This window comes from Macrosteles quadrilineatus, unplaced genomic scaffold (assembly GCF_028750875.1).
Source record: "Macrosteles quadrilineatus isolate MER2022 unplaced genomic scaffold, UCM_ALF_1.0 Scaffold_1__1_contigs__length_201487025, whole genome shotgun sequence".
NCBI lineage: Eukaryota > Metazoa > Arthropoda > Insecta > Hemiptera > Cicadellidae > Macrosteles > Macrosteles quadrilineatus.
Window position 1 is genome coordinate 48,041,573 of NW_026542594.1, and position 27,352 is coordinate 48,068,924.

At 36.0% G+C, this 27,352-nt stretch overlaps 1 protein-coding gene across 1 annotated transcript in view; it reads right to left on the reverse strand.

The window, feature by feature from the left end:
• Positions 1 to 13,892: 13,892 nt before the first annotated feature.
• The window catches only part of LOC128982944 (FACT complex subunit Ssrp1), a 124,437-nt gene continuing 110,977 nt past the window's right edge, over positions 13,893 to 27,352 (reverse strand). Inside the window, exons 13-14 of the mRNA XM_054402040.1 lie at positions 16,479 to 16,721; positions 13,893 to 14,363 (exon numbers count right to left, since the gene is read on the reverse strand). Coding sequence (XP_054258015.1) covers positions 14,148 to 14,363; positions 16,479 to 16,721 — 459 coding nt within the window. The 3' untranslated portion in view covers positions 13,893 to 14,147. The remainder of the gene's footprint in view (positions 14,364 to 16,478; positions 16,722 to 27,352) is intronic.

The window sequence follows — 27,352 nt, forward strand, 5'->3', positions numbered from 1 at the left end:
TTACTTGCCTTGTGACTATTTTTACCACATCGCAAACATACGTTTTCAATTCCCAAGGCCTTGAAGTCGATGTACCTTTTTCGGGAGGCAGATCTAGATGATCTAGACTTGTAGTTTTCAGGTGAATATCTGCTGTTTGAGTTTAATCTTCTGTTTCCTGGATCTTTCCAACGGTTTCTGGAAGTTCTGTAACTGCTGGAAATCACATTAGTAGATTCGGTAGAAGTAAAATTGTTAAAACTTTATGTCTGATTAGGTTTAGAAAGTTCTTTGCTGTCAATTTTTGATGCCTCTAAAGCAATAGCCTTGTTGAGTATTTCGTCAAAACTAGAGAGATTTGATTGTAAAATCTGTTCTTTAAGCCAATCATCTCGAAGGCCACGGATGAACTGGGCTCGTAAAAATACATCAGAGATTGAATTTGTTTTCTTGCATTCACATTTAATTGTAAACTCACAATCGACCAAGTCTCGCTGAAGTGAGGCTACGAAATCTGATATTGACTGACCATTCTTTTGATAAATGTTCAAAAAGTAATGTTGAGAAACGACTACATTTTTCTTAGGAACAAGCAATTGAGTTAGAACTTTGACAAGATCATCATAAGGTAAGTTTTTTATTGGTTTCTCTGGGCCTAGAAAAGCTGATAGGGCATTGTAATGTACTGACCCAATAGATACACATAAGAGTTGAGCAATACTTTCCTTTTGAGTCAGGCCTTTCAGAGTATAGTAGTTTTCAAAGCGTTCTAGATAATTAGAAAACTTTTCACATCTAGGTTCGAAATTTTCAAATGGAGCAATATTTGTAAGACTTACTGATACCTCCGGCTTCTCATGCCTTGTGAAATGTGAGAATAATTGTTGAAACTGTTCTTGTTGTTGCTGTTGAAAAACTTGTAGGAATTCCTTGAATTGGTCAGCATCCATTATGGTCCAGTCAAATGTGATGAAAGTTAAGTGTAGGTTGAATGATTGAAACAGATTGAATAATAATTACAGATTATTTGAAAATGTAAAATGTCATTATTTCGGTTTTTACTCGTCGCCAAAAAGTGTTGTGACCGTACTATTGAAATACACGCACATTGTAAATTATATCTATTTATTTTAACAACATAGATGTTTGTAGTGTAATGTTTTCAAAAGTAACAATAAGAAGTGTTTACTATTTAATATTTACCAACAGTTGACTATTTAGAATAGAGTAATAGAACAAGATTATGACAGTGAAGTATCGTAATTTTCTTTTTATCTTCCGAAATGTTGTTATAAATTAATGATATCTCTAGTCTTTCCATATACATTTTCATGTTTCATATCTTTCATTAAAGGGTCCAATCAATGCTGAGTTAATCATTTGAATGTTTTGAGAGGTATTTGAACTAACTCACCTCCATTGTCGCCAAATTGTTCTGTATGTAATTAGAACAATAATAAATGTATATATCAAAGTACAATTTTAACCAACTTTATTCAACACAAATTAAAAACAAAGTGAACAAGTAAACATTATAACCAGCTGATAATAGTTATAAAATAAATAAGCAATAAGTAAAGGTAGACATTTAGGATGTATAGTGGGGTTGTATAGTTGCATATAGTGGCAGAATATTTCGGTTCTGGCGGGAAGGCTGCAATTTTATGTGGTTATAGTATACAAGTTACTGAATCTAAAACCGCCCAGATCCCAATTTTTAAGGACCTCGGTCGTGCGTAGTGACGTCATCAAGATGGCGGCCGTAAGAGGATGCTGGGTCGCCATGAATTGGCTATAATGACCAAATGCCTGAACCGATTTTTATGAAATTTGGCACACAAGTGCTTGAATACATTATCTCGGCCTAGGTTGTCAATGGTCGAGTTTGATCAAGTCGTTTCAAAATGGCGGCCATTAAAAGCTAAAATTTAAAAAAAATCTTTCAGTGTTTTGTGTTCTCAGCTACCTCCAGAGATCTGCAGCAACCTATTCACTTTCCTTGCAATCAAAGGTTGCACTACCGTCTCTGCATTTCATGGAATAGGCAAAATACCCCCACCACAGCAAACCTGCAGATTAAATGAGTTTCCATTTCCCTGATTTGATTTTCAATTAAATCAATTTCAATAACATTAGGTTTCATGCGTACCTAGGTTTGCTGCTACAGGGAGATTAATAAAGTGAGTCAATTAATATATTAATAGCTTAGTTTACAATAAATAAATTTGCCAAGTTTCATTAAGATATAATTATAAACAAGCAAACTACAACAGTTTATGTACTCTCCGTAATAATAAAACGGGAATTTTAAATTTACTATGTTTTAAATTTTCTTCGTAACCAATTACCGGTACCTTAAAAAAAAACACTTCAATTCACTAAATTATTTGTATGATTAAGATCTTCAAAATAGTTTAAAAAAAAAATTAGGGAATTTCATGTTTTGAGGGTCAAACATAAAAAACCCCAATTTTTACCCCTTAAATCACCCCAAAAACCCCGTTGCCATGGTCCGACCACGTTGGCTCGCGAACTTGTTCAAAGAAACATAGGTTTACACGTTTTTACCAAATTTCATTAATATTGGATAACTTTTGAGTGTGTTCAAAAAAGGTAGGGACAAAATTTACTGATGGTTTGCCCAACAAATGTTTTACTCAAATAGGTTATCATTTTCTTAGCATACCGGGTAAGCTAAGATTTGGAATCCAGACAGAAAAAGCAAAACTTATACAGAGTTAAGACATCACTTAAATTGAATACGGACGGCTCTAATAAATAAGGTGCAACACCAACGATATCAAATTTGTAAACTACCGGTTCTAAGGAAAAGAACCAGTACCTACATAAGAACCTACCTAAGAACTATAGTAAATCGGACCAATTAAATACATTAATATCTAGTCCCGAGGTTATTGATCTCTTGCTTTTGGATTTTCTCGTAAAAAGTTATAGCGTAAACTTATCGGTGTCAGTTTGAAAAAAAAGCAACCTTACCCAAACAACTTTTTGTTATTTAATAGATTACGCATTATCTAAACAATGATTAGTATATCTATTAACATTAGAAGGAAATGTGACGAAAATCACACAATGTTGGGGTTTTGGTAATTTGTAATTTTATTTTTTAAGTAGGTAGGCCATGTATTCTATGGAAAAGTACCGGTATCAAGGATCGTCGTCAAAAAGGTTGTTATGAATAAATATGTAGGCTTACGTACCCAAGATATGAGCTATGGGCCTATTGGCTGTATGGTCCAGCGATTGCATCACACGGTGAGTAGAAACAGCTAGAAAGTGACACATTGGAAAAGCGAGTTTAGCACTTCCTCTGTAAAACCTCTGTTACAATCACCCACTGCAGTTGTGATTTTTTACTTTACACTTTACACAATCGCCATTGAAGCGCCGTCAATGAGTGGAAACCTTTTTTGTAAGCTATTGGCGACGATCATTTCAGTGTCACAGCCCTATACAACACTGATTCAAGGTCTTCTTCTTTCTGGTTGTCAAAACTCAAGAAACATTTTATACTCAAAGAATTTCTGGTTCCGATTTGGACGATGTCTAGTTATTTAATTTCATTTACGGTTACACTATTAGACTATATTATTGCACTTGCGATTAATTAAATCCGTTATGTAAGAAAAACGTTTTTAATCTCACTTGGTTGGGATTTGCTTTCAAAACGTGATTCGAAATAGTTGCGGTATTTGTAAACAACATTTGTAAACATGTCATTGACAGCTAGAAAAAATAATCTTGATCCGAACAGCTGTTCGTTATTTCATAGACGATTATGTGATAAAAATTGAACGAAAATTTGAAAAAAATCGCACAAAACTGCATTTTTGAACGTCCGTAATTTTATTTACAAAGTAGTGAGGCTATATTTAAATCACTAAAGACACTCTCGCCAATCCAGTGAATACATTAAAATGACTTGGATCTTGATATGTACTCTGGTTTTCACGGAGAAGATTGCGTAAAATGCCATCTTGAGTGTTACAGACAAAGGGACAGACAGACAGACAGAAATTGAGATAAGACTCGTTTCTGCTTCTTTAATGTATAAAACGTAAAAATAACCTAAAAGTATATAATTCTGAGCAATGTACAGACAAAACTCTAATCTTATTTATATAGATTACTTATATTGGAGATATTGGCAATTAAAAATGAAATGTATAGTTACATTTACAAGTTTAACACATTCACTACCAGGTCACACTAGAGTCCTCACACAGAGGAGTGTGACGGCTGGTAGGCAACGTGTTAACACATTCATTACCAGATCACACTAAAGTCCTCACACAGAGGAGTGTGACGGCTGGTAGGCAACGTGTTAACACATTCATTACCAGATCACACTAGAGTCCTCACACAGAGGAGTGTGACGGCTGGTAGGCAACGTGTTAACACATTCATTACCAGATCACACTAAAGTCCTCACACAGAGGAGTGTGACGGCTGGTAGGCAACGTGTTAACAAGGCCAATATAAATACTGTAAAATAAAATAATGATATATTGGCCTCGTTGAATTTGAAAATTTAATTATACATCTCATTATTTTATCCCTTTATAATTTTGACTGATCTTTATGACAGTTGGCATGCATGTAAAGGTAGAAGATACCATTATTTTTTTTATGCGAACCAGCATGATCGGACTATGGGAACGAGGGTTTATGGGGTGAAAATGGGGTTTTCCCATTTTGGACCCACAGAACATAAGATTTAACAATTTCTTTCCAAACCATATTGTGGAGATTAAAAAAACAAATAATTTAGTAGATTGAGGTGTCATTATGTGCCCTAACGGTTACCAAAAAAATAAAAAAAAATTGTAAATTTAAAATTCCCATGTTATTCTTATGGAGAATAAGTAAACTGTTGTATTTTGCTTGTTTATGAACATATTTTGATCAAATTTAGACAATTTTTTTCATTTCATACTAAACTATTACATTTCATAAAAAAAAAAACACGTTATGCTGCGGCGTGAGTATTATAAGGTAAATGGTTACGGAAAAAATTCAAAACATTGTAAATTTAAAATTTCCATTTTATTATTACGGAGAGTACATAAACTGTTGTACCGTAGTTTGCTTGTTTATGATAATATCTTAATGAAACTTGGTAAATTTATTTATTTTAAACTAAGCTATTAATATATTAATTGACTCACTTTATTTATCTCCCTGTAGCAGCAAACCTAGGTACTCATGAAACCTGATGTTATTGAAATTGATTTAATTGAAAATCAAATCAGGGAAATGGAAACTCACTTAATCTGCAGGTTTGCTGTGGTGGGGGTATTTTGCCTATTCCATGAAATGCAGAGACGGTAGTGCAACCTTTGATTGCAAGGAAAGTGAATAGGTTGCTGCACATCTCAGGAGGAAGCTGAGAACACAAAACACTGAAAGATTTTTTTAAATTTTAGCTTTTAACGGCCGCCATTTTGAAAAGGCTTGATCAAACTCGACCATTGACAACCTAGGCCAAGATAATGTATTCAAGCACTTGTGTGCCAAATTTCATAAAAATCGGTTCAGGCATTTGGTCATTATAGCCAATTCATGGCGACCCAGCATCCTCTTACGGCTGCCATCGTGATGACGTCATTACGGATGACCAAGGTCCTTAAAAATTGGGGTCTGGGCGGTTTTAGGTTTAGAAACTTGTATACTATAACCACCTAAAATTGCAGCCTCCCTGCCAGAACTGAAATATTTTCCTGCTACCCAACCCGACTAGTAACAATGTATTACATTTACAAACCCATAAAACGTGCAATACTATATAAATGGACGTTAATATGATGATTAATTTGCATTTTACATCATCAAAATACAATAAGTGATATGTTAAGTCATTAACCTTGGTTCAGTAAAAACTGCACCTGTGCTTACTCAAACAAAACAATAATGCTTTACATTGTAGAGCAATAAACCACATCAAGAACAAAACAAAAGAAAGTCTAGACTAGTAACTACTGATAGGTACTGTAATCATCATAGGCTACTACTACATGATTTTTCAGAACAGAAGAATGTGGATAAAGACATTAAACCACTCATAAAACAGCATCTAATTCAGTTTTACAAATCTTTGTACAACTAAATCTAGAGTTCTACTGGACCTATTTTATTAATTAATGGGTCGTTGGAAAGCTCAAGTCGAGTAGATTTGCAAATAATTATGAAAGTTTGTTTTTGTCATGATTTATGGTGAAAAATTAAAAAAAAACGTGTTTTCCATAAGAAATACATTGAAAACAGTGTTCTTCACACTTTTTATTTGTGTGCGACTATTCGCTGCCTTTTTTGAGTATTTCCAAGAAGTGCATGGTATCGATTTGTAGGAAATTTTATTCTCTTTCAGAATATCCCCATCCAATTTGGTCGATTTCCTCACCATTTCAAAGTTATTTGCAAAAACGTTAAGCAACCTCCCTATTATAGTGGTGAGAAAATACTGAATTAAAGATGTTATTGTTAAACTTTGTACAATTAAGTCAATAGTTCTACTGAACCGATTTTAATAACTAATAGGTCACTGGAAAGCCTAATTCGTGTAGATTTGTAAATAATTATGAAAGTTAGATTTTTTAAAGATTTACTAGGTGAAACCCGTCAAAGTCGACAGTTACTGTTGAGGTTGCAAGCAATATCGTTGACTATAAATCGATGATAAATAACCCAATTTTTTTATCAATTTGGGTTGTTCGTGATTTAGCAGTGTGCGTTAGGTACGTCCGATCTTAATAATCAATCATTCAAATAGAAGCTGGTATTTCACTGAAGGTTCTTAGGGGAAAAGAACCTGCTTTTGGATAATCTTTTGGAGAACGGCAAATAAGATAACGTAATTAGAATTTAGTAAATATATCTAAAACTAAATTCCATATCCAAGATATAATCAAATTTATCTTTTCTGATTGAGCGATACAGTATCTTGAACTTAACTGATTGAAACTATCAACATCTCAAGTGAAAACCTTTATTTCTAGAAGTATTTTAAGACCAAGACATATAAAATAACTTAAATAAAAATAGAGTTACGTATCATTGATTGCAGATAAGTACTAAAACGAATATAATTATTGTTGGTTCATGATTCAGCAGTGTGCTTTAGGTAGTCCGATCTTAATAATCAATAGCTCAAATGAAAGCTGGTATTTCACTTATGGTTTTTAGACCAAAACATATAGGGTAATGTAATTAGAACTGCTCAAATACATCTTTAATTGAGTATATACATATCGAGTAATACATTAGATAAATTAATGATGATACTTGATGACAAATATTTGCTTGCACAGCTTTATTTTAAGACCAAAATTATGAAAATCGGTCAGGTAGAAGAGCCAAACAAACTCGAAAAACCAAATTTAACTCCCAAAAGAAATGTACAGGGAGGCATCCAGTTTGTGCATAACTCGAAATATACGTTAAAATGAATGCCGATGCTTGATGGCAAATTTGTGGTGCGTCCATACCTTTAGTTTTAGGCCAAAGTTATGAAAATCGGGCGGGTAGAAGAGCTAACTCGACTCGGAAAAGAAAAACCAATAAATTGTATAGATGGTAATAATTGGTTTACCATTAGGCATAATTAATAATACGAAACATGTGTTAATAATTAATTTAACAGCTTATTGGTATATTGTTATTGTTATTTAATTGATTTTATTTGATTGAATGTTGTTGTTAACAATTTTCATTTGAGTTTAAAGTGTGCTCCTTATGTTAAGTGAGTGATTCTAAAGTTATGCGCTTAATCTGTACCATTAATATTAGTGAGTAAAGTGGTGTATGCATTTCATAACCATTATTTTTAGAGGTGTGCGGATAGTGAAATTTCATTTCGGATCGGATTCGGATTGGATAGTTGAGGCTCGGTTCGGATCGGATCGGATATTGGGAGGTTCGGATTCGGATATTTTCGGATTCGGATAGTTCGGCGCGGTTAATAATAAGCTGCATATGCATTTTTAACATATAAAACACTGTAAAGCTATGTAAATAAACATAAATGGCGATTTTGAATCATAAAATTTCAAATTAGCCACGTCCACAGTTTTTCTCTCTTGAAAATCACAATTCACAACATCTATTTTCAAAAGTTGGTTACTTGAATTAAGTACACTAGCAGCCGAAATCTTCACACAACACTTAAGCTCAGCAGGACTGATGTCAAAACGTTTGGGTTTGTTTACTTGAGGTTATGTTTTATGTTGTTTCCTGGTTCTCACAAGACAAGGATTTCTATCTCAATTTTATTTTCACATTGTATTTCCTTACGTTTTTGGAACAGATTATTAGCCTTAAGTGGCATTCTTGGGGTTTGCCTAGTTTAGAAAACATCACTAATACACTAAACTGGGCTCTAGATTTGATGTTGTGGCAAGTTAATTAGAGCAATTAGGCTTTATAACTCTGCAAAAGGTGTGTATCCCTGAATTTATAAATTTCATTCTACACTTATTCACTGCCAAACATAATTCAGTAGAACCTTGATGAACCAAGAATTACACTAGCCTACATAACTTCATTACCCCAAGTAAAATACCAAGATAAGTTTTAAAAGTTAAAAAGTTATAAGTTTGTTAAAAATGGATTTTAAATTCAACAATTATTGCAGTCCATTATTGTTATGCAGTATGGTCCCAAGTTATTGTTTTTGATTTTGAAACATCACAGTTCATTTGAAAAAATTAAAGTTGAAGCAGCCCAAGGTCAACAAGTCGCGCGTGTGCAACAATAGTTTTTTTCTACAAGCTTTCTCCAGCCCACTGGGGATAGTGATGTGACGAGTTGAGTTGGCGAGTCGAGTTGACTCGAGTCAAGACCCGAGTCGAGTCAACTCGAGTCAACTCAATTCCAACTCGAGTTCTTTTACGAACTCGTACGGAGATTGCCGAAGCTACACGAACTCGTAACGTTACGAGTCCGACTCGCAAAAGCCGAGTCAAGAAACCGAACTCATACGGAGAAAGCCGAACCTTAACGAACTCGGGACGTAACGAGTTGACTCGAGTATACTCGCACTCGCTTTCGGCCAATAGCGTCACAGCTTTACGAGTCAACTCGCATAGATTCAACGCTATTGGCCGGTACCGAGTCGGCCGACTTGCAAAACTAACGAACTCGTACGGAGAATGCCGAACTCACACGAACTCGGAACGTCTCGAGTCGAGTCGAGTCGACTCGTAAAGCTGACACGCTATTGGCCGGTACCGAGTCGGCCGACTCGCAAAACTAACGAACTCGTACGGAGAATGCCGAACTCACACGAACTCGGAACGTCTCGAGTCGAGTCGACGAACTCGTACGGAGAATGCCGAACTCACACGAACTCGGAACGTCTCGAGTTGAGTCTGACTCGACTCGTAACTCGAGTTCACGGCAGTTGGCGAGTCGAGTCACTCGAGTCAGGAAAGTACCCGACTCGTCACATCACTAACTGGGGAGGGTCGGGTCTGATAAGCCGTCTATTGTTCACTTCAACCCTCATTAGTGCCGCTCGGCTGCACTCAGTGGGGAACCCAATACCACAAATCAATCTTTTAAATGAATAAACATATTTGGTAATAATTGTTTTATTGATATTCACCTTGAAATTCCAATAAATTTGGTGTAAAATTTGACAAAAACCTGCCAATTTATTAATACATTACCAATCAAGTACATTGGTAATTAAATAATAGGTAAAAATTAACCGATTTTCGTCAAGTTTTACCCCCTGCTGTGCTATGTCACAAAAGCTGATAACGACATGGGCAACTAGGCAACTTGTTGAATGCGTGATGAAGGGAAACCCAAGAAATAGAAGAACAAAGAGAAAGTATAATGACGTTGTTATCTTTATACCCTTTTTACAATTGCTGTTATTGTTATTATCTTTATGTAAGATTTTATGATTCTGTTTTATAGGTTTATAAAATAATTCTTTTTAACCACGGGAATATCAATTTATAATTTACCAACGTGTTTCTCCTGAAACAGCAATACCGGATGTATAACAAGGTCAATGACCTAAAATATCTTGATTGTGCAATATTGTATTTTGATGTTGAAATTCAAATCATGACAAAAGTTTGTATATTTCCCCTGGCCCCTATCATTTAATCATTTAATATACACAATCAATACTAAATAATCGTGGTTAGTTCTAATTTTATTTTTGATTATTCAAAGTTTCTACACAATAAGACAATCCAAAGTCAAACCGGGCAATGAATACTCGAAAAACAACTTATCTTGTCCTGTGATTGGAATACCACTCGCCAGTCCTTTAGATTTATTCTCTGTATATACACTAACTTGGCGTCTGGACCCTTGACTACCTGCGACCGGGCCGGGACCGTGGTTGTGTCCTGATTGCGAACAGTCCAGATTGCGAACAAGGGTAAAATCGTCCAGACTGCGAACACCTCAAAAATGCTGTGGACTACCTGAACATGAGTCGTCCAGACTGCGAACATATACATATTTTGGAATCTGTAAAGATGGTTTAGTAGCTGTTGTTGAACGTGAGTTTTAATTGCTTGTTGAGTTGGGAATGTGATTGAATGATTGATGTTGTAATGTGTAATGCATATACATGTTATTTCGGATGTAAGATGTATGTAAGTATGGTATTTATTTTAGTTTCTATTTAAATTGCTCGTTGACGATGTTTTTTTAGGTAATGATTGAGTTTGGAATGTGATATTGGCAAATGCATGATATTTCGGCTAATTATGTTAAACTATAGTCAGTTTCTCTTATATTAATATGTGAGGCTATTTTTGTGAACAAAACTTCTCCGTTATTTCTGGACCGATTTTAACGTTTGAGGTGTCAAATAATTCGTCTCAATTTGTAGTACTGTATTGCATAAAGGTTTTATAACTAAAAAACTCTTACCCTTAAGGGCACGAGACGCTATCAAAGGTCGCATTTTCCCCATAAGAATTACATTGAAAACAAATTTAAAAACAAAAACAACTGTATATAAAAAGAAACTCACCAGCTTTTTGGGAGTAAATATTGATGTTTTTAATATTTATGAGGTAATAGAAAAATCTAAACAGTCAATCAGTTTTGTTGGAAGAACTCTTGAGTTTAAAGGAGAAATGTTGAAAACAGGAGGAGGAGACAATTAATAGGAAATCTTATACGAATAAGAAGAGTAGAGGAGAGGCCTGGTCTCGAAGTAAGGAATTCAGGTACACACTCACTTGGGGAGATGAATCATTTTTGTCATTTATGCTAAGCAACTTAAAAACATGAAGAATATACAACAGATGTTGTCACAGTGATAAAGTAAACCTACCTAAAGTCCGATCAAATAAATACATGCAAGAAATGTTTACTGGTTAAAAGCTTTAAGTCGGGAAACATTTGTAGAAAACACTAAAAATTAAGGCCGGGTCCAAAAAATGCTAAAATACAAGAAGCGTTTATTATTTCAAAGAGCTATTTAATAGCGTGAGTATTACAATTAGTCACATAAGCATTTAGTCGGGTCTTTTAAACTCATCGAAAATTATTACTGTTATTACTGTAGTTTTAAAATAACTTCTGTACCTATAATTCCGGCACTTGACAGTTGCTCGAACTAGTTCATATGAAATGATTGTTTTATTTCTTTTACTCTGAGATTGTTTAGTAGTTGCTTGTTCAAGTCAAACATATTATAGTTAATTTTAAATAAACAGCCACTTTAAATACCTATTATCAGAACGAATTTGTGCGTCTGGAAGAATCTGTCTGTTAATAAGGGGCTTTACCTATAATTATACTACGTCTCATAAAGATGTGTGTCTTCAAGAACATTCATCCTTTCCATTATGTATATTACCAGTCTTAAGTTGTGATTTAGGCTAAATCATTCTGTTAAGGGTTTCTATGAAAGGGTTGAAAACCCCGACCACTCAAAATGTGTTCGCAATCAGGAATCCTCCCCACCCCACGGACGACCCCCTCCACCTCGTAGACCCAAACATGTTCGCAGTCTGGACTGTTCGCAATCAGGACTGTTCGCAATCAGGAGAACACCGGGACCGTCCCTTGCTCGCTCACTTCTTGAGCAGCTGTTTCCATAATTAGTCACCAAGTCACACCCCTAATGCACTTATTAACTTTTTTGTGCGGGGCGGAATTTTACATTTTTATCTGTACGAGCAAAAAGTCCATGAATAAATAAGTAAAATGATACCAAACTTGACCATATTCTTATTACGTTTGTAGAACCTACAGGCATAAGTATAGTAGCTACTGAGGAATAGAAACTTTATCAGGGATAGAAATAAAACTGTAATATCGTTATGTATGAATTATCTTTAATTAAATGAGACGTGCACCGCGAATCTGCAAACACAAAAAAGGAATAGTGATTTATATATTTAAATTTCCTAATATTGTTACGGGAATAAAGTTTAAGAAGTAAAACGTGTTGAGGCGATGTAGTTTGTCCCAACCTAATTCATATTATGTTTCTTTGAGTAGATCTAACCAATCACATTTAAGTATATTGTAAACGTGAAAAAGATCTAACCAATCACATTTAAGTCTATTGTAAACGTGAAACACTTTTAAACCGTACGTTTCATTAAGTATACGTAATATTATGTGTTAAAAGGTAAAAAAACTAATCGTAAATGCGAGCGAAAGTAGCATTTGGCATGAAAAGTCAAAATTGCGTCATTTTGTACGGGCCAAATGAAACTTAAAATAATCATACAATCATCATGTTTCTAAGGATAGGGCAATTGTCGATAAAAAATTACAGAATTATGTGTATGTGTTGAGTAAATGTTTTTAAGCTAATTAAATTTTTGTGGCCTACGACGGGCCTACCGTAGTTTTTCGGCAGATTATACATATTTCATCAATAGCATTTCAATACGCGATTAATCTAATGACGATACCCCCACGTCAGAATCGTCAGAGGTCTTAGGACGTGAATCACTAATTTCCCGGAAGACATGGGGGTTGGTATGGTCAAGTTTAGTATCATTTTTCTTAAAATTTCACGAACTTTTTGCTTGTGCAGAAAAAAAATTAAAATTCCGTCCCGCACAAAAAAGTTCATAATTGCAGTGGAGGGGCTACTAGGTGACTAATTATGGTAACAGCTGTTCAACGGGGGCGAGAAAGGTTTCGGCCCCGGTCCGTCCGCAGGTAGACTAGGGTTCAGACGCCAAGTTAGTGTATACAGAGAATAGGGAAGTAGTGCAAGTCTATATATAGCTTCAAGGTCGTACCCACCCCTTCCCTGCTCTTGGCCTACTCGACTCACTGTTGCTACCCGTTACCCGGGCTCCTTTCGAGGTCATTGCCCAACCCCTCCCACCCTTCTATTGTGTTGCCTTTCTATTGTTTCTATTCTGACTTTTTTCGGGAAACATTAAATCTATTGTTTAGGTAACAGCACATAAGTAGGCTAGATTTTTATGATTTAAAACAGTACTGTAAAAAAAACTATTACGCATAGCGCCCCTAGTATCAGGAGACAAGCACGAGTTGACCATGGAAGTTCTTTTCTGCTTTATGTATGTTCGTTCCAGACGAATCTAATCGTAAAGCAAAACAGCTGATAACGTTCCAGACGAATCTAATCATAAAGCAAAACAGCTGATAACGACTAAACTAGACATCGGTATTGCATCATACGGCTTCTTTGTCCTTTGCTGTTACGTCGTCGTCGTTGGAAACGTATTGCTGTAATTTTGTCCAGGGAAACTAATGATGGTTATGAAGATTTAGTTTTCTGTCCAAAACGTCAAAATATGTTGTCTATCCGAAAAAAGTCGGATATTTAACTGATAGTATCGGATATCAAATTTAGGCTCACTTGTGAAGTTAAACGGGGCAAAGCCCGCGGGTACAGCTAGTAGGTAATGAAAGGAATGAGGGCATTTGCAAAAAACATATTTATTATTTTAATGCACCACTTCTTCAGACATAAAAAAAGATAGTACAAACAGTGTAATACAAAATTAATTAATGTGTTCATAAGTGATGATAAGGCATGTCATCAACATTGCCCCAAACTGATGGAAAAATGAACAATATTTCTCAATCAATATACTTCCTTTAGGCTGATAATGAGACACAATTAATTAATCAGTCTACATCTTTATCAATGAGATAGCTCCTGAAAAGATTTAATTTCAATCACTGTCAGAGTCGCCGCCAGATTCGTTTTCACTTGTAGGTGGTGTACTTTCTTCTGGTTCATCAATTTCATCATCTTCACTTTCAGTCTTTTTACTCTTATCTTTCTTCTCTTCTTTTTTAACCTCTTTCTCTTCTTCTGACTCGTCATCTTCTCCACTACTGCTATCACTCTTTTCCTTTGATTTTGCTGCTGGTTTGCTTCCATTTTTCTGGAAAAGATTAATAAATAACCTATTAGCATGGGTAACATAAAACATTATCTTGTTATTACAGTAGAACCTATATTAACCATCACCCTCGGGACCGGGAGCCTGCCAGATAACAGAAATCCTGTTATAAACCTGTACATACAGTAAGTTGATTTAAAAAAGGTTTTGGAAGAAATTAACTCCTGTACAAGTGAATAATACATATTTAAATTAATTAAATACAAGAGTAATACAGAACAATTATTTTGTATGTTATACTTGTTCAATGTTCATACAGTGAAGTAAAAGCACATACTATATAAAAATAATCCAAGTACTCTTATAGCAAGGTGACAGATAACAGAGAGTGACAGTTAGACTAATCGAGGTTCTACTGTAGTTTCAATACAACCTGAAGGCCTATGGCTGCCATACCCCAATTCCTCTTTTGCATCACCCGCCCTGCAAGGGGTGCTAAATAACATTCGCCTGGACACCAAGAGACCTTGATACGCATCTGTCTCTAAATACACAAATTGGATTTTGGCTTTTGTGTGCTGCAGTTTAGAAATAATAGTAATTGCAACTGATGTTTTGCATTTCCTGCATCCGATAAAGATGAGGAAGAGGAGGGAGTTACGGCGGTTTTCAACCGTAATGGGTCGGTTGCTGATTTTATTAAGGTTCGGTTTCGGTTAGGTTTTTTTTTAGAAAAATCGGTTTTTGGTTGTTGGTTTTTGGTTTTTACCCAAATCACTTATTTAAATACAATTTGTCTCTCTACTCGTGCAAAGATAGTACACATGTTTAAAAATTAAAACTGTAACTTAATTCATGCGAGGGCCATTATATTTTGAAGCAAGATTAGATTAGACAACATACCCTAACTTCAATACCTTATGGTAAATATGGGTACAATTCATAATAATTGTCTTATTTTAAAATTTAAGGCTATCCAGAAAGCGTGCCGATCTCGTACATTTTGGTGCGTGCACACTCGGCAACTCAGTCGGCATCAAGCCGTGACAACGGGAGCATTCTCGCGCAATTTCACAATTTCAACTTATGATAAGCGCTGCGATTAAAAATCCCGCCAGTTAAGAGGTGCGGTCAGTAATACGGTTTTTGTTGGAAAGAACTTAAAACCAAATCTTCTCCTAAAGTTTCACAGACTTTGTTGTTTGAAAGAAATTGTCATACAACAAAGCAAAAGCTCCGTAATCGGGAATCGGCGCTTTTCATGAACCTAGGAGGCTGTTATATCCTTTAATCAGGATATAATCCTTTAATGAGGCTGTTAGATCAACTTTAACGACCAGTTCCATCAGTCACAATGCTCGGGCGTCCGCCTTTCGCTTTGTCATGTCTCATGAGCCTCAGATCGGTAATTTTTAATCTGAATGCACCATTTTCTCAGAACTTTCATTCATATCATTGTTTCCTTACGGTAAAAACCGTATCACTAACCCACCTCTTAACTGGCGGGATTTTTAATCGCAGCGCTCATCTTAAGTTGAAATTGTGAAAAAACGGGCAGCGCGAGAATGCTCCCGTTGTCACGGCTGGACACCGACTGAGTTGCTGAGTGCGCACGCACTAAAATGTACGAGATTAGCAAGTGCCTAGCAGCGTCAGAACTAAATGTTCTTTACTTTCTGGATAGCCCTCATATTTTGTTGTAATGTTGTTGACAACTGTAATGATAGTTATTGGAAACATCAGTATTGTCTACAAATTTTTATTTAAGAACACCAACATCTTTACTCATTCCGTATGTAACCTGTTTACATTTGATACTGGGTCAACAATTATTTCCATTGAAATGCAACAAAATATAAGTCAACAGGAGCAATTAGAAGTAGATAAATAACTCACAACAAAAAGTCAGAGTCATATAGTTTTACCTCAGGCTTGATTAAATTTTCTTAGTATATGTTACAGCTTATACAAAGAATCAAAATACCTAGGCCTAGGCCTAATTATTTAGGAGGGCTATATAAATTGTTTGGGTAACAAACAATGAGGTTATTAAACTATTAATGTCACTATCATTATTTTGCTTACTTTGACCCTGACCAATTAACTAGAATCGAGCTAATTATTGTTAGTTGCCAAGATTTCCACTAAAGAACTTACTTTTGATTTTTTGTCAGAATCACTATCACTGCTGTCACTTTCAATGAACTCTTTGCTGATATATTTAGTTCCGCTGCCCATGTCACCAGCTGATGCTGATGACTTCCTTGGGGATGACTTGGGCTTCTTAGACGACTTCTTGGATTCCGAGGGAGAAGATGTTGCTCCACCACCAGTTGCTTTATACTCTTTCATAGCTTCTTGATACTCCTCTTTCAACTTGGCTACTTTGTCCTCATATTCCTTCAAAAAATCAATTACGTAATCAAACAAACTGTTTTAGAGGTGATGAAAAAAAAAACAATAAAACTCTTAGAGAGTAACCAAAACATAATTCCAATCCATAAGCCTGGTTTACACGGGTCGAGTACGGCGGGCAAGTCAGTATGCGAGTTGCCACTCGCTCTCTGCAGGCGAGTCGAGCAATGGGCGAGTCGGTAAAAAGAGGTCAGTTGAGAGCGATTTAGCTGAAAACTGAGTTGCTCGGCCCAGTTATTATCCCCACCACCATGAATTGCCCCCGAAACATCTGTTTACTGCTGTCAAGTGAGTCCAGCAACCACAGAATTAAATATAAATTTTGTATTCCGTGGTCGCTTGGTGAGTCAGTATTGTATTGAGGTTAGTTCAGTGTAGACCTACACACTCGACACTCAATGCTCAATGGTTCAGTTGAACAGTTGGCCCTGTATTGCATTGTCTTGCTGTACGTAAATCTTCTCTTATAAAATTCAGTTTTAAAAATCTTTGTACAACAAAAGATCTACAGTGCTACTGGACCGGATCTATTAATCAATGGGTCGTTAGAAAGCTTACTCCCTAAACATTCAAGTACTGAGCGAGTTAAACAAATCAACAACGGGGCCTAGTAACTGGGCCCCTCTGCAAGTAAATATAACACACGCTTTCAAATTAACCTTCCTAGACATAATTTAGAATTCTACACCAAAAAACCTTCATATACAGGAATAAAATTTCTTCAAAAATTACCCATTTTACTTAAAAAAGAAAATAATACAAACAGATTCAAAAGCCAACTAAAAGACTTATTGATAAGAAACCCATTTTATTCTAACAAAGAATTTTTAAATAGTAATTTCAAAACGTTCATTTGAATTCCAGATACTAACTAGTTTTACTCTGACGTAATCGATTTTATAATTTGTTTAAATAATAACACTTATTTTTAGTTTTACTATATAGATCCTTTGTAATGAATTACTTTAATTATTTAGTTTATAATTTTTTCTTTATGTTAGTTTAATGACGCTATTTAAGACATATTGTCTAAACTTGAATAAAGAATATTTGATTGATTGATTGGGCCAAACAACTTGCCTGGCATACTCGACCCGTGTAAGCCAGGCTATAAGGTTAACGTTGACATGACAATATATAAGGCAAATGCTTGTTTTGGAATGTAGTAAAAAATCTCTTTATATGTTTTGCCAACAATTAACAATATAGTCATTCATTGACCTTAGATGTGTACTAGGGATGGACGGGTCCCGAAATTTTGGGAAATAAAAATATTCCCGATTTTCGGGACGGGATTACATTTGATTCGGGAATTTTTCGGGACGGGATTTGGTCCGATCGTCGGCGATTTTTTTTGCCGCTTCGCGAGTGACGATAACGCCGCTATCGCGAGAGATGTTCCGCGAACGCAGGAGGCGAAGTCATTTCGACGATCGCGCCGTGACAGCGGAGTCATACCGACGATCCTGCCGATACCGCGAGTCATACCGACGATCGCGCCGTGACCGCGGAGTCATACCGACGATCCTGCCGTGATCGCGAGTCATACCGACGATCATCCCGTGATCGCGAGTCATACCGACGATCATTCCGTGACCGCGGAGTCATACCGACGATCATTCCGTGACCGCGAGTCATACCGACGATCACCCCGTGACCGCGGAGTCATACCGACGATCACCCGTGACCGCGGAGTCATACCGACGATCACCCCGTGACCGCGGAGTCATACCGACGATCACCCCGTGACCGCGGAGTCATACCGACGATCATTCCGTGATCGCGAGTCATACCGACGATCACCCCGTAACCGCGGAGTCATACCGATGATCGTGCCGTGACTGCGGAGTCATACCGATGATCGTGCCGTGACCGCGGAGTCATACCGACGATCACCCTGTGACCGCGGAGTCATACCGACGATCACCCCGTAACCGCGGAGTCATACCGATGATCGTGCCGTGACCGCGGAGTCATACCGACGATCACCCTGTGACCACGGAGTCATAACGACGATCGCGCCGTGGCCGCAGAGTCATGCCGACGATCACCCCGTGACCGCAGAGTCATACCGACGATTATTCCGTGACCGCGGAGTCATACCAACGATCACTCCGTTACCGCGGAGTCATACCGATGATCGTGCCGTGACCGTGGAGTCATACCAACGATCACCCTGTGACCACGGTGTCATAACGACGATCGCGCCGTGACCAGTCATACCGACGATTACGCTGTGACCGCGGTGTCATACCGACGATCATTCCGTGACCGCGGAGTCATACCGACGATTACGCCATGACCGCGGAGTCATAACGACGATCGCACCGTGACCGCGGAGTCATACCGACGATCATTCCGTGACCGCGAGTCATACCGACGATCACCCCGTGACCGCGAGTCACATGTTCCAATAGGTACCTGTAAATTGTTGTAACCAAACCATTTTTTGATTTTATAGATAGTAACACAAACGGTAAAAATTGATTTCGTTTGTCTTTTTTGGTAACTGCAATACTCAAGACTTTCTTTTTATGCACAGGAAAAAATCCCGTCCCATCCCGTCTCGAAAATCGGGAAGGAAATAAAAATCCCGTCCCGAACTAAAAATTCAATCCCGTCCATCCCCAATGTGTACTGACATGATTGAGGGTAAATAAAAAGTCGGCCTAGAAAAAAAACTTGTTTTGTCATAGTTATTTCTGAAACTGTGATGTGATTTTCAGCCAGTGGAGGGCTATTTAAGTGTCTGACTGCAGCAGGTCTTTACATAATGTCATTCAATGAGAGCACAATATTAGGGGACATTGAATTTTGGGTGCTGTATCAATTAGGCTTATAAAGTGAAAGCAACAAAAAGAACTAAATTAGCTAAAGGTAAAAGGTGACTTTAGAAGCCAAAACAAGGAATTAATACTACCTGCACCTCATCACCATTAATTTAGCATTAACCACATAGATAAAAAAAATTAACCTCCACTAAAAAAAGATTGGCAATCATTCCACACTCTTTAACACATTCACTGCTAATGATATGTAATACTTTTATAAATGGCTAAAAAACATAAACATTAACATGATCATGTTAATTGAGTGACAATATATCTTTAATTAAATAAATTTTATACTATAAATTGTGGATTAAAATATATTATGTAATTATATACATCATGTATTATATATCTGCTAATATACTTATGACGCACATGTGCGTCATTAGCAGTGAACGTGTTAACTGTTTTTTTACAGACTATGAGACACACTAACTGCTGCAAACCAAGGTACTCACTGGCAATTAAGTTAGGTAGGTGTCTCTTTTTTCCAACAAGTAATTTCTGTGTTGTTATTCATATGTGTTTATTAACATATGGTGTTAGAATATTATTTGTTTAGTTTTTGTTGGTAAACATTCTGGATCTTGATTTTATTGTAAAAACTACCTAATAAAGTATTTGTCTCATTGAACTATATTTTAATTTAACTTGCGATAACACTACATGGTGGCAGCGGGTTTTTTATTGTTTTAGCAATACAGTACATAAAGATGAAAGGTTTTAGTGTTCCTTCCCCAGAACATTTTGATTTTAAAGGAGAAAACTGGTCTAAATGGAAAACCCGTTTCTTGCGCTTTCATGCGGTATCTGGGCTCACCAATGAAGAAGAACCATATCAGGTAAACACCTTACTATATATGATGGGCGAAAAGGCCGAAAGCATATTTGAATCATTTAACCCTCCAAGTGTCCATAGTTTAGGCCTTAATGTCCACCTATTTTTGGCGCATTTGCAAGGTTTTATTAAAACGGATCTGAGAAGCTTAAAACAATGTTAATTCTAATGTTCTATATACCATTTTGTTTGGAAAATCATGGGCTTCAATATTATATATAAAACATAAGGAACATTTTTTCAAAAAAAAAATTTTTAGGTAAAAAAAATATAATTTCGAAAATTTTCAAAAAAAAAAAATAAGTTCGCGCTCAATGAAATTGTATAAATTATAGGCCTATAAATATTTGAAAATAGCCACTTTGTTCTAAATTTTATGAGGATTACAAATATATAATAATATAAGGAAGTAGATATGCAAATAAATAAGTTATGGGCAAAAAACTGATTTCAGTACATAGCGTTTAGCTAAGAATGCATAGCCTAACCATAGCTAGGAATCTGGCTGATAATTTACATCAATATCACTACCTACTTCTTCAGGATCATCAACCAGCACTTCAAAACCACTTAAATCTTCTTATAATGCACCACGTATATCACTACTTTTGATTTTTAACACTAAAACAATGATAAACGTAATAAAACACATCAGTCATCGGTCCGGGGGAACCTAGCTGTTTACAAATACACGCACGTCAGCTGTCTGCTACAATATTTTCGGAACTAAAATGAATAGCGCTTAGAGACAGACCTCTGGAGAAAGCTTAGAATATTACGGAAAGAACGATACCTAACTCGATCCAGTTCAATCCGATTCAGTCAGTCATAGAGCCTTCGCCGTAAACGATGTCTGCGTGTCGAAAAATCGACAAGTAACACTACAAAAAGTGTGCTGCTTGTCGAATTTTCGTCAAGTAACACTGGGAGGGTTAATTTGACATCTGAGGAAAGTAAAAGTTTCAAGACTGTTTTAACAAAATTTGATACATATTTTGCTCCTTCTAAGAATGTAATCTATGAGAGGTACATGTTTCATACTAGGGTTCAACATGAGGAAGAGCGTGTTGAAAGTTTGATTCATGATCTTCATGAGATGGCTTCTAGATGCGATTTTCCTGCTTCTTATAAAGATGAGGCTATACGAGATCAACTTGTTGTAGCGATTAGAGACAAAAGTTTATCTGAAAAACTACAAATGAATGCAGATCTAACACTTAATTCTGCTGTCTCAAATGTTAAGCAAGCCGAATCGGTTAAAATGCAACAATCATTAATGAGGTCCATGTCTTCTGAACATGCACTAACTGCAGATAAAGTCACTTCAAGGACTTGGGGCACTAAATTTGCTCAGAAACCTCCAGTTGATTCCAATTCGTCCAGTAACAAATACTACAATCAATGCCAGTGGTGTGGTAACGCTCAACATGAACGACCAAAATGTCCTGCCCGGAATATTTTCTGTCGAAACTGTAACAGGAAGGGCCATTTTGCTAAATGTTGCCAGTTCAAAAATGTCAAGGAAATAAATTCAAATCCTCTTCAAGATGAAGTTATTAAGAATGACAAATTTGTGGGGTCTATTAATCCTCAAAAGAATCCTAAAGCAAAATGGTCAGCTGAAGTTAAACTAAATGGAGTATGTATTCAAGCTAAGATAGACACTGGAGCTGACGTTTGTGTTTTGCCCCAATCACTTTATAAGTTGAAATTTTTTATGTACCCACTAAATTCAAGTAACAAAGTTTTAATTGGGCCTAACGGATCTGTCCTTAATATCTTAGGCGTATTCGAGGGTACAATCCAGTACAAGAATCAATATTGTAAGTCTCAGTTTTATGTAATATCTGGTGCTGATAGAACCCTTTTGAGCAACGAAGTTAGTGAAAAGTTGGGTCTAGTTAAAAGGATGTTTCGAGTCAACTCAACTGGTTCATTTGATCCCTTTACATCATACCCTGAACTTTTCAGCGGTCTTGGTGATACAAAAGCTCATTATAATATAAAATTAAAGCCAAACGCTGAACCGTACTCTCTCAAAGTTCCAAGGCGTGTTCCCCTACCCTATAAAGATGCTGTAAAAAAAGAACTGGATGCAATGTTGGATAAAGGTGTTATCGTGAGAGTAGACATTCCGACTGACTGGTGTTCACCTCTTGTCATTGTCCCTAAAAAGGACAATTCAATAAGACTCTGCGTGGATTTTACTAAACTTAATGAGAGTGTTAAACGAGAACTATATCCTGTGCCTTCTGTAGACTACACTCTGGGACAATTAGATGGTGCTAAGGTGTTCTCGAAACTAGATGCTAACTCGGGTTATTGGCAAATACCCATAACAGAAGAAGCTTCATATTTGACTACTTTCATCACACCTTTTGGAAGGTTCAGATTTTTACGACTTCCTTTCGGGATTTCCACTCGTACAGAAGTATTCCAGCGTCAAATGTCTGAATCACTTGAAGGGCTTCAAGGTGTTGTTTGCCATTTCGATGACATAACTATATACGGGAAAGATATGGAAGAACACGACAAAAATTTGCATAGTGTTGTTTGTGTAGGCTCCAGGAAAAGGGCTGGACACTTAATAGATCAAAATGTGTGTTCCGGCATGAAAGCATCAGTTTACTAGGTCATCTTGTAACTAAAAATGGTATTAAGCCAGATCCCAAAAAAAGAAAAGAAGAAAACCTTCTTGAACGACAAACATTCATCACAGGAACCATAAACAAAAAGTTAAAATTTATATCAAAAAGAATTAAAAACTATAACTTGGGAGAAAGGGAAACAGTATACTTTAGAAAGGGAAATCTGTTAATGGTTGGTTACCGTCAGAAACTGAGTAGGAAAATTGTGTATTTGATTTCTACAGCATACCATGCGGAAGATCAAATTATTACAAGTAAAAAGGGACTGAGAGGCATGAAACCGGTTTTGATACACCATTACAACCAGTTTATGGGTGGTGTGGATGTAAGCGACAAATCTGTGTACCATATGTCTTGCAACCGCACCACTTCCAAGTACTGGAAGAAGCTTTTCTTTAATTTTATTGATATTGCGCTCGTAAATGCTTACATTCTATACAAAGAGAACACTGACAAACCTGTATCAAGAAGAGATTTCCACATATCTATTGTAGAATCCCTCGTAGGCGAAGCAACCTGCGATGCCTTACCTGGACCAGTTCCTGGACCCCATGGGGATTGCGGTGACCACCGACTTGAAGAACTGCCTCGAAGAAGAGAAAGATTGTGTATCGTTTGTGGTCACACCAAAACCAGAGGCAGGTCTTCATATTGGTGCCCCGGTTGTAATGTGGGTGTTCACAAAGAATGCTTCCATAAAATGCAGCACTTTTTGAGGCATAAAAATGGCAGAAAAAGGGCCAGAGTGACCCTAGACCAAAGTAGCGGAGAGGACTCTGATTAGGCCCATGTGTTAATTCTTCTGTACATAATATTTCTTTTCATAAGTGTTATTTTTTATTTACAAGTGTTGAAAACTATTGACAGCAACAACTTTGCAAGTTTTTTGTCTGACTTTTGTGACTTTATGTAAATATATTTTGGATAGTTTGTAATTTATCAAGTTCAGCAAACGAATTCTTCAAGTTCGGCAAAGGATTCTGGCCCCATAATCAAGGTAAAACCATGCTGTATTTTTCTCATTTACTAGTAGGCTGATTTTGTACTAACTGTAAATAAAATTTCATACAACATGAAATACTCTGGTTGGTATATGTGTTTTTATGAAAGGTGTTGAGTCATTGGGCGATTTCGGTATTTTCTTTTAAACGCGCAAAACATGTTTTTCACTCATAACTTATTTATTTTATAACTTACCTCACTATGTGATTATATATTTGTAATCCTCATTAAATTTAGAACAAAGTGGCTCTTTTCAAATATTTATAGGCCTATAATTTATACAATTTCATTGAGCGCGAACTTATTTTTTTTTTTCAATTTTTCCAAAATAATTTTTTTTACCTAAAAAAATTTTTTTTAACAAATATTCCTTATGTTTTATGTATGGTATTGAAGCCCATGATTTTCCAAACAAAATGGTATATAGAACATTAGAATTAACATTGTTTTAAGCTTCTCAGATCCGTTTTAATAAAACCTTGCAAATGCGCCAAAAATAGGTGGACATTAAGGCCTAAACTATGGACACTTGGAGGGTTAACCCAACATATTATATATTAAAATGTTCGTCTAGGTGTGTAGATTTGCAAACTGGCCATACATTGTTGAAAAAGTCTCTTGGGCCTCTGCCCCAGTGGCTTTTAAATTTCCCATTTTATCCTTATAAAGAATATATTTGTTTAAATTATGATCAGCTGGATAATTTAATTGCTGTTAATATTTCAGTTGTAATTTAAGGAAACGTTTACTCCAACATTTACTGACTTGGTTGAAATGAAATATTTACTATTTTAATTTGGGTAGGCGTAAATATTACAATGGAAAAAAGCGAGAAAGCCTGGATAATTAGATATAGTAAAAAAAACTTAATTAACACTGCTGCATTTCTCGAGCAATCATTGAAAGAGCCAATTTGCAAACTATGGAAACATAGGAAAGTCATAGAACACCACTAAGTAGGAGAAATAGGAAAAATGTTTTTTTTTTATTAACAATCGTTATTATGGACAGCCTAATGCGGCTATGAGTGGGAAACATTTGTAGAAAACACTACAAAACAAGATCAGCTTTTGAAAAATGATAAGATATTTACAAGAAGAAATGTTGATTATATCGAACTGTTATGTACATCGTGAGTGTTTCCATAATCTTTGAGCCGACTCTTTTGAAGTCATCAAAAAATATGACTGTTATTCGTTTTAAAATAACGCCTGTAATACTTTGCAATTGCTCAAATTTGAGCAACAGTAACACTAGTATTAAAATTTTTTCTAAAGATGAAATTGCTTCTTCAACCTTCAACCTTGCTTCTTGAAACCTTCTTTAGAAAAAATTTTAATACTAGTGTTACTGTTGCTTACAATTGCTATGCTGTTAGTGGTTTTATTAAAACGGATCTGAGAAGCTTAAAACAATGTTAATTCTAATGTTCTATATACCATTTTGTTTGGAAAATCATGGGCTTCAATACCATACATAAAACATAAGGAATATTTGTTAAAAAAAATTTTTTTAGGTAAAAAAAAATTATTTTGGAAAAATTGAAAAAAAAAAATAAGTTCGCGCTCAATGAAATTGTATAAATTATAGGCCTATAAATATTTGAAAAGAGCCACTTTGTTCTAAATTTAATGAGGATTACAAATATATAATCACATAGTGAGGTAAGTTATAAAATAAATAAGTTATGAGTGAAAAACATGTTTTGCGCGTTTAAAAGAAAATACCGAAATCGCCCAATGACTCAACACCTTTCATAAAAACACATATACCAACCAGAGTATTTCATGTTGTATGAAATTTTATTTACAGTTAGTACAAAATCAGCCTACTAGTAAATGAGAAAAATACAGCATGGTTTTACCTTGATTATGGGGCCAGAATCCTTTGCCGAACTTGAAGAATTCGTTTGCTGAACTTGATAAATTACAAACTATCCAAAATATATTTACATAAAGTCACAAAAGTCAGACAAAAAACTTGCAAAGTTGTTGCTGTCAATAGTTTTCAACACTTGTAAATAAAAAAAAACACTTATGAAAAGAAATATTATGTACAGAAGAATTAACACATGGGCCTAATCAGAGTCCTCTCCGCTACTTTGGTCTAGGGTCACTCTGGCCCTTTTTCTGCCATTTTTATGCCTCAAAAAGTGCTGCATTTTATGGAAGCATTCTTTGTGAACACCCACATTACAACCGGGGCACCAATATGAAGACCTGCCTCTGGTTTTGGTGTGACCACAAACGATACACAATCTTTCTCTTCTTCGAGGCAGTTCTTCAAGTCGGTGGTCACCGCAATCCCCATGGGGTCCAGGAACTGGTCCAGGTAAGGCATCGCAGGTTGCTTCACCTACGAGGGATTCTACAATAGATATGTGGAAATCTCTTCTTGATACAGGTTTGTCAGTGTTCTCTTTGTATAGAATGTAAGCATTTACGAGCGCAATATCAATAAAATTAAAGAAAAGCTTCTTCCAGTACTTGGAAGTGGTGCGGTTGCAAGACATATGGTACACAGATTTGTCGCTTACATCCACACCACCCATAAACTGGTTGTAATGGTGTATCAAAACCGGTTTCATGCCTCTCAGTCCCTTTTTACTTGTAATAATTTGATCTTCCGCATGGTATGCTGTAGAAATCAAATACACAATTTTCCTACTCAGTTTCTGACGGTAACCAACCATTAACAGATTTCCCTTTCTAAAGTATACTGTTTCCCTTTCTCCTAAGTTATAGTTTTTAATTCTTTTTGATATAAATTTTAACTTTTTGTTTATGGTTCCTGTGATGAATGTTTGTCGTTCAAGAAGGTTTTCAGCCAATGGAATTTTCGTATAGAAATTGTCGGTAAAGACATGATATCCTTTGTCAAACAATGAAGATTTTTCAACCAAGTTCTTTACAACCCTCTCGGTAAACAACTATTCATCATAATTAGCTTCAGCAAGGTAATCACGTCCACTGTATAGTTCCATGTGCATAACATAATTGGTGGCACTATCACAAAGTTCGAATTTTTTAATGCCGTATTGTTTGTGTTTCTTATTTGGCATATATTGAATAAATATGCATCGGTTCTTTGTTCCTACTACACTTTCGTCGATGGAGAGTTCCTGATTTGGTACAAAGTGTTTTTTGAAACTTGAATTGAGATGATCTAACAACCACCTTACTTTCATCCAATGGTCATGTCCAGGCTGACCCCTCTCAACAGCGCGGGCCGATGTCAAATGCAAGAAACTGCTTATGAGTAAAAACCTATTTATCGCCATGGTGTTTGAAAAAAATG